The 9,579-nt window shown below is 38.2% G+C and overlaps 1 protein-coding gene across 1 annotated transcript; it reads left to right on the top strand.

Moving 5' to 3' along the window:
- The first annotated feature begins 394 nt into the window (after window positions 1-394).
- On the top strand, window positions 395-4,751 carry mrpl22 (mitochondrial ribosomal protein L22). Its single transcript, XM_010870968.5, has 7 exons — window positions 395-510; window positions 592-634; window positions 745-877; window positions 2,691-2,756; window positions 3,074-3,151; window positions 3,876-3,945; window positions 4,446-4,751. Exons 1-7 carry the CDS (start codon window positions 483-485, stop codon window positions 4,652-4,654), a joined length of 627 nt encoding a protein of 208 aa, XP_010869270.1. The 5' UTR covers window positions 395-482; the 3' UTR covers window positions 4,655-4,751.
- The last annotated feature ends 4,828 nt before the right edge of the window (window positions 4,752-9,579 follow it).

Raw genomic sequence — 9,579 nt, 5'->3', positions numbered from 1 at the left:
ATTATATCGTTAGAACCCCTGTTCTTATCAATACATGTCCTTGGTCATATAGTTATCAGTTGGCTGGCGTAACAAAACAATATTTATTACTTGATTAATTCTTCTGCTTTTATAATTATTGTATTGATTGTTTCCTATAAGAGTGTATTTGTATATAAATAATATGCATTTTAATTCAACGAGACGACTAAGACACTAATTCGATAAAAAGTCGATTTTGACAAAAATGAAAATGGTGTGATTTTCACATGGTTTTTGTAATGGCTGTTTTATCCATCCAAATGTTTAACTCGAATTACGTTTTGCATTTAAATTTCAACAGAAAGAGGAATTATTGAAACCCTAAACCCGGTCCGTTTAAGTATGTGTCGCATACGTTCGCGGAAGGCTAGCGGAGACGCGCCTCTGAGTTTCAAATATCTACGACGAGATTATGAAGTTACCGTAAAGAAAAACGCACCAACGACGTAAAAATATGCAACATGGCGACCTCCGTAATGTCAAGGGGTGGTAAGTGCAATAATATTTAATTTGTTTTATTGTCTTCTTCTTTGGGTTAGAATGAACTAAACAACGGTTATATGTTCACAGGGTTTACACTATTTAGCAATGTTGCAAGGCAGATACACTTAAGGTAAGGAACACCAGCTAACGGAATGTTAGTGAAAAGGACATATCAAGGAATCAAATGACGTTAGGACAAATTACATATTGTACCTATTATTTTACATGTTATTCTTGCAGGTTATTTGCCTTTCATAAACCCCAGCAGCACTTCATCCACACCAGTGTCTCATTAGACGTTAACAAGAACTGGGACAGGAAGAACCTGCAAGTCTTCCCACCACAGCAGCCAGGGGAAGCACAAAGACCTGCGGTGAGTTCCTACAACCAAGAGATACTATACATCACAGCTTACCTTTTAGTTTGAATCTTACATGGTATTTTCATACCAATTCACCGATTGGCTCTGACAGCCAAACAACCAAATATTTTATCTATATGTGAATGTGTTCTCAATTGGGCTGCTTTTATGATTTTAGAAGAAAGTGTAGCAAGAGCACGGCAGGAATTCCTGAATTGTAAAACTACCTCAGGTGCACTTGGAGGGGACATAATGGATGAAAAGCAAGGAAAGATTTTTGTATGAAACATTGAATTCCATGCACTCATGTGGATTTAAAGTCAAAGAGCCTTTAATGTGCTGACTAGATCATCAAAAAACAATGTGGTTCAGCTTATGCCTTCATCAGGGACCGGCCTTTTTTTTCTGCCTGAAACACCAGGTCAGTGATGGGATACACAAAAAAGAAGCTTATGTAGTTCCTCAACAATGGTTCTGCTCTCCTGTGAAAGTTAAGAACTTAAATTATTTACATCCTATAAGATGGAGCTGAAAGTACTGGATAAAATAAAAAACACAGATAATGCGCTTTATTCTATGATGATTTATCTGAAAACATATTTATTACCATTCTAATTGCGGAGAGAAAACCATTTTAACCAGTAATATTTCTTTTTCAGGATGTGTAAAAAAATATTGGCACCCTAGGATTGTTATTAATAGCGTCAAAATGTAATCTGCATTAACATCCTACTTTTTAAAGTACATCAAACATTTAAAAAACTATATTTTGACCTTCCAGGGTTTCCTGCTTAACTGGGATGTGAAAATGAGTTAACACCTAATCTATCACCATGGGTGAAGACAAATAAATATACAATTTATATGCCACCTTCATGCAAAGTCCATATGGGAAGATTGCTACAAAATAAGCTTAGTGCTATGGTCACAAAACAAAGTGGCATTGAAAGGTTACGTATCCAATGTCCTATGGTCAACTGCATCATGAAGTCTACCAAGTAGGGTAAAATTATGTTCAGAGGAAAGTCTCTCAACTATGTTACAAGGGGAGGGTGAACTGTAATAAAAAAAATACCAATGGTGTCCAATTTATGTTTTTGGCAATACATTATAATTTCAGAGGTCTGTTTATTTTGATTCCCTTCTAGTCAGGTGTAGTACAATATATTTCACATTTTGGAAAATTACTACATGAAAGCTCTTTTTTTTTCTTGCTAACTTTTGAAGAATGGCAATAATGGGAGGTGACTACGCTGTTTATGAATGTTCACAAAATGTTCACTACAGTAGTTATGGTGGAGTGTGTTGTTGAAATTAGAGAGGGGGGGTGTATTTTGTATTTGGAAAATTTTAAATAATAATCCCGCCATGGAGCTTATTTTAAGGTGGGTTACTACAATACAGAAGGTGGACATGGGCATAAGGTTCCTTCTGTAGCACCCTACTACCAAATGTTTAGAAAGTAAATGGACATTTCACAACTTCAGTCAAGACTACTATGAGTGCTAAACTGGGTGTAGTCTTCTGGGCTGGGCCCATTTGGACACGCAGTGTCAGATACTGCTCAGCAAGGCATGGTAATCCTTCAGTCAGTTCTGTATAAAAAGGCAGTTTCTTCTGTTACCCCTTTTTAACACCATTCCTCTGTGTTAAACCACTATCTGATGTATCAGTCTGTGGCTCTCCGGCTGCAGCTGAATGAGTTAGGAACATCTGAATCCAGAACATGTCTGTACCTCTGCGAGTCTAGCTCATTTCTGCCACAACTGTATTAAAAAAGTGTTTTTCTGTAGTTTTGTACTAAATTCAGATGTCTGTTCCACAGGAGGTCCACCACTGCAGGAGACAAATCAAGTACAGCAAGGACAAGATGTGGTATCTAGCAAAAATGGTTTGTGAAGTAACATATGAAACCAGCCTGTACATAATATTGGGAGTATGAGGAGATCTTTCTTTAGGGAGGGTCTAAACTGGGATTTGCATCTTACCAGTAGACCCTGGTTTTTATTCTTGTATATATTGGAAGCCCACCAATTCTTACGCAGAATAATTTGCTTGCTTGCACACAAGGCCCACATGCAGGACTTTTACCACAACAGGAAGTGAAGCTAGGTGGGATTGATATGAGGAACCTGCAGTGGAGCTGGTTTTGCAGAGACATTAAGCCTAGTCCCGAATAAATATATATTTTCTGCATTCGTCCAACAGATCAGAGGAATGACCATTGATGAGGCCCTTACACAGCTTCAGTTCAATGACAAAAAGGGTGCAAAAATCATGAAAGAGGTATGTTATAGCATCATGAAAGAGGTATGTTATAGCATCATGAAAGAGGTATGTTATAGCACCCATCCTTTGGGGAGGAAATATTTGTGCTACTAACTTACACAGCTAAATAGGTTCTTAAATTCCACGATCACAACACGTACCACTAGACATTACACTGTTTACATCCTTGGACATGAACATACACTAAACAAATCTAAATGCCACATGACATTTTTAAAATATTTTGTCAGGTGGGTGTAGTATATTGGCAAAGGAGAAATGCTCTTTTCTTTCACCTTTACCCGCCTTACTGTTCATCGCGGCAACTCCCAGTGGATTCACTACGGTCCATGTTGAGATGTCTTCTGAAGCACATTCAGTGTTGTTTCAGGTTCATATCATGCTGATCGTTCAACAGTAGGCCAGTGCTGGCTTATTGCACCACCTACATGGGGACCCTAGCCTAATTGGCTAGTAGTGTTCAAGCCCCATACACAGATTTGTGCACAACTTATTTTTGTGTGTTTACTTCAACTCATAAAACATGGGTCTAAAACTTTACATGTTGCATTTTATATTTTTGTTCAGTATACAGTAAATAGATTTTATCTGAAAAATTATGCAGTTTGCTTTAGTCTAATCTAATCAAGTTTAGTTCTATAGTAATACACTAGTTACAATTGTAGCCAGTATTTGGGCACTGTATTTGTTTAATAATGTGATAAATTTTTGAATTTTTAAGGTTATCTTGGAAGCCCAGGAGATGGCGGTCAGAAATCACAACGTGGAATACAAGTCAAATTTATATGTTGGTAAGTGTCAACTATGATACATATTCTTGAAATCTTACACATTGCTTCATTAGATTGACCTTACAATAAAAGACATGACAGAAATTGTCCATTGTTGCCCAAAGTTGTATTAATTCATTACTGGATGTGTAGTACATTAGCTTGGATGTAATTGTTTTAACACAAGGTGATGCTGATCAATGAAATAGTGCATATTAATTATATCCTGATGGTTACAGATAGAAAAGGCAAAAAAGATTTAGAGGGCCATAGAAATCACAATAGGGATGTCATTTCAAATACCTGAAAATAAAGACTTATTTAGAGACCTCAAGACTGAGGATGATTTATGCAAATGTTGTGTACAGGTTTTCCTTGATAAATAAATGGAAACACTTTTATTCTTATGTTTAACCTTCAAATAAAACATGTCTGTGTTTTGTCTCGCTCTCAAACTCTTGCACAATTGTTTAATCGCTTGTTCGCTCACTCATTCTCTCTATCGCCTTCTCCCTCTTAAGCGGAATCATTCTCCAACAAGGGGAAGTACTTGAAACGTATTCGTTACCATGGCAGAGGAATGTGCGGAGTCATGGATAAAGTGCACTGCCACTACTTTGTTAAGCTGGTGGAGGGGCCCCCACCTAAGGTGGAACAGAAGACAGGCTTTGACCAGGCCAAGGAGTATGTTGAACAGCTCAAGAGTCGCACCATCATTCACTCACTATAGATCAACTAATGTCTCTCTATGTATGTAATTGATATCTGTTGTAAATAAATATTGTGTAATTATATTTGCTGGGTTGTTTTTACAATTCTGGCTAGTTTATTTTGTCCTGTCTTCTCACTATCATGTTGTTGCAAACAGCTGTGGTAGTCTAACATTTTGGCAAAATCACAAGCATCATACACCATTAATACCAGATTACCTATTTATGACTTAATTAAATGGAGCAGTACTACTGTAGGTATTTGAATTACAGTGCCTTCAGAAAGCCTACTCCTGTGAATGTATAAAAATGCATGAGCTAGTGGCTCAGATTCATGCATTTAAATTATGATGTCCCGCACTTAACTAGATACCATAGTCCAATCTTTAGGGTATATTTTTTTTTACTGTGAAATAACAAAATACAGAACTGAAATAAAAATTGTATAAGTCTGCACCCTCCTGAATTTTGACAATGGTCCAGCAATGAGAAACATCAGCATATTGCGATAGCGCCACTACCATTATTCACAGTAGGGATGGTGGTGTTTGGGAGACATGTCATGTTAGGTTTGGGTTCTTTGCATTTGGGCCAAAAATGTCAATTTTTGTTTCCTCAAACAATAAAATATTTTACTATCTACGCAAGACCTTGGTAATGCCATTGACTTTCCACTTAATAATCGTTTACCATACACCAAAGGAATATTTGAGGCCTTTGAAATCTTTATACCATCACCTGATTTTTCAACCTGGTCTCAGGAACCTATGTAGACTATTTTACGTAAATCCATGGCACCCGATTTCGTATGATATGTGACGTTACGTTAGGTTACATTACAATGCGCCACCAAAACGTATGATACATTAAGAAATTATTCAAACGTAACATATCTTACGAACGATATTACAACGTATCAAATGTTACGACCGCTATTAAAACGTAAAATAGAATAAGAATGCAAGACAAAAATATGATATTTTACGAACGCTATGTAAGACCAAAAATGTTAGACCTGTATTTCAAACCGGCGACGTTTGGATTACAAGGCAGCCATGTTACCCACTGACCGACACTAGACATGGGGATTTAGGATGAGTAACAGCAATAGCAAGGTCGCTAGTATATGTTATAAAAGCATTTTATCGTCAACATTACGTTGACGTTAGGCATCACAGCACTGGGGTTAGGGTTAAGGTTAGATCTCACAGCACCGGGGTTAAGGTTTGGGCTAACCATTTTTAGGAAACAAAAAAGGCTAGTTTAAGGTTACGTCTCACAGCTCTGGAGTTCAGGTTAGGGTTTGGATAAAGGTTAGCTATCACAGCACTGGGGTTAAGGTTAGGGTTATGGTTTGGGTTAGGATTACAAAGAAAAACACCACTCGCCAGGACCAGTTACAGGTTCCCCAGTGGAGCAGTGGGTAGCGTGCCTGGGTAAGATGGGGAAGGTCGCCGGTCCGCTGCTTTTAAAAATTTTTTATTCTGACTCTATTTTGTTATTTTATTGCACGCAATATATCTTACAAAATACCCTGCCTAAAATGTACTTAAAATAGTCTACACCATCATTCTGAGACCAGGTTGGATTTTTGTACAACTTTGTCTCTTAGTTCTTTTGTAAGTGCATTTGTCTGCATAGTTGAGCATTTGCTTGGCAATTGACTTACCAACTGAGGAACAATAATCATGGGAATTGGGTGGCCAATTAAATTGGTGTGTGATTTTGATGGTGATTGGTTACCCTTCAGTTAGTCTCTCATCTCAAAACCCTTTAACTCGTCACACCACCTTGTAGGTCTGGTAACTATTACAAAATTGTTTGAATTACACAGGCTCCTAGCGCTTAAATTTCTATTGGACTTTAATCAAATTTATTTTATAAAGCCCTTGTGACATCTGCAGTTAAAGTGCTTTTACAAATGTACATGTTACATTTCAAGAAACCTACTACCACAAACTTGGTAAAAACTCAGATGTGTTTCGGTAGGATAGCCTTCTCGATTTGCACTTATAAACAGTTTGTGTTTAATAAAAGGACACATTCTGTTAACGTCCATAACAATCGGTTTTTGCAGTTATTTTAAAATGTTGTATGATGTAATTTGATTTGCTTTGAAGTAAACTACTTTTTCAAAGATTATTTAGTTAAGTAAACTATATTTTCTTGAGGGTAGCTTTTAGTGTATCTTAAAGAATGGATAATACTGTAATGACTTGGATGTGACTTAACTTGAGCATATAAATACTAGGGAGTGTTGGGAGCAGTTTGGGAGCTATAATGTTGGCTTCATTCAGTAGCACAGTCTATCAGCAGTCCCGCCCAGCATGAGTAATGAGCAATCAGATATAACCTGCAGCACAACAGTAACCCTCCATGCTACTAGGAGCAGTTGGTTCTGAAGAAATGGAAGTGCCCAGACGTGGAGGAGACGGTGGTTCCCCCATGCTACCAGGACTCTCATTATCACTTGTTCCACTAGATTAGCGCCGACTTAGGCGTGACACACCTGTCATTGTGGACTGTTGTAAAATACTTGCTCCTTTCCACTGTTACGTAAGCTCCCGATTTACTGTATTAGTCTTAGTCACCCGTTTTTAGGGCTTAAGCTGTCCCAAAAGGTAAACCTTCTTTGCTCCTGTTATAGCACTCAATAGCTCCCTTTGAGGACTCAAGATTTTTACTTATGCGGAAACTTGTTGTCTACACACAGTATTTGCTGTCAACAGTGCCATTGTAGTGCGGTAAAGAAAATAAGATACTTACATAAGCAAGATAAACTGTTGACTTGTTTATTCATTCATCTGACAGTTGTGGCATATCATGACGCTGATAAACAGCAGGATCATTATGTAAATGCTCCTTGTGCTGCGATCAATAAAAGGCTACTTACAACACAAACCCACAGAATTCTCAAGTTATCAGGGAGCGTGCAATTGGCATGGTGACTGCAGGAATGTCCATCCATGAGATGACTGAATTGAATGTTAATTTCTCTACCACCTCTAATGTTGTTTGAGAGAATTTGTCATTATGTCCAACCAGCTTTACTACAGCAGACCATGCCTAACCATTTAATCCAAGGACCTCCAGATCTGGCTTCATCCCCTTTGAGAATTCCTGAGATCAGCCACCTGGACAGCTGGTGAAACGGTCTCAAGGAACCTCATCTACTTGCTTGTTGTCCTCACCAAGGTCTTCATCTGACTGCAGTTTTGAGTTGTAACCAACTTCAGTGATGGCTGTCACTGAGAGAATTCTGTACTGGGCTTGTATAAATAACCTCAGCGGCACTTTCAGATACAGAAAATTGTGGCATTCAGTGTTCTACAGGAATAAAGTGTCTGCACTGCACTATGTTACAACATTTTCAATAAAACACATTTAAAGGCTTGTACTATCAATGGTAGAGCAGTGCAGAGCAGTGGTAGAGCAGTGGTAGAGCAGTGCAGAGCAGTGGTAGTGCAATGCAGAGCAGTGGTAGAGCAGTGCACACCGAACAATGTACATATTTAATAAGTAATGGCCCAGTACAAAAAAGACCATGTGTTGCAGGAAGCAAACATTTGAACACTAATAGCTATTTTTGTGAAATGGTATACCTGTAACTGCAGCACCATTATATAATACAACATGTTGATGGGGCAGGATCTTTTCTCGCTGTGTGCCTTACTATACAGGGCTACAATGCAGCAATTTTATATATTTCCAACTGATTTAGCCTAATCTTAAATGGAAATGTTTTAAATAATTAAAGTACATTTTAACTGTTTAAAACACACAACACTGCCACAACCCCACTTAAGAGGACATCCTATCTTTATTGTAGTTATACATAGTTTTATACATCGTTTTTTTTCTTAAAAGGAAAAGTATGTTGCTTCACCATGGTTTAGTTTCTAAATGATAGATCTTTGAAATGACTTAAAAATAGAGTGCAGAGTGCCAAATCAGTCATTATAAAGTATAGGCATACTTGTCATATGTATATATATATATATATATATATATATATATATATATATATATATATATATATATATATATCTAGATATACACTCACCTAAAGGATTATTAGGAACACCATACTAATACTGTGTTTGACCCCCTTTCGCCTTCAGAACTGCCTTAATTCTATGTGGCATTGATTCAACAAGGTGCTGAAAGCATTCTTTAGAAATGTTGGCCCATATTGATAGGATAGCATCTTGCAGTTGATGGAGATTTGTGGGATGCACATCCAGGGCACGAAACTCCCGTTCCACCACATCCCAAAGATGCTCTATTGGGTTGAGATCTGGTTAATGTGGGGGCCATTTCAGTACAGTGAACTCATTGTCATGTTCAAGAAACCAATTTGAAATGATTCGAGCTTTGTGACATGGTGCATTATCCTGCTGGAAATAGCCATCAGAGGATGGGTACATGGTGGTCATAAAGGGATGGACATGGTCAGAAACAATGCTCAGGTAGGCTGTGGCATTTAAATGATGCCCAATTGGCACTAAGGGGCCTAAAGTGTGCCAAGAAAACATCCCCCACACCATGACACCACCACCAGCCTGCACAGTGGTAACAAGGCATGATGGATCCATGTTCTCATTCTGTTTACGCCAAATTCTGACTCTACCATCTGAATGTCTCATCAGAAATCGAGACTCATCAGACCAGGCAACATTCTTCCAGTCTTCAACTGTCCAATTTTGGTGAGCTTGTGCAAATTGTAGCCTCTTTTTCCTATTTGTAGTGGAGATGAGTGGTACCCGGTGGGGTCTTCTGCTGTTGTAGCCCATCCGCCTCAAGGTTGTGCGTGTTGTGGCTTCACAAATGCTTTGCTACATACCTCGGTTGTAACAAGTGGTTATTTCAGTCAAAGTTGCTCTTCTATCAGCTTGAATCAGTCGGCCCATTCTCCTCTGACCTCTAGCATCAACAAGGCATTTTC

Source organism: Esox lucius, chromosome 7 (genome assembly GCF_011004845.1).
Source record: "Esox lucius isolate fEsoLuc1 chromosome 7, fEsoLuc1.pri, whole genome shotgun sequence".
Taxonomy (NCBI): Eukaryota; Metazoa; Chordata; class Actinopteri; order Esociformes; family Esocidae; genus Esox; species Esox lucius.
The sequence above is the reverse complement of the archived record's forward strand: the minus strand, read 5'-3'. Positions and strand labels throughout refer to the sequence as shown.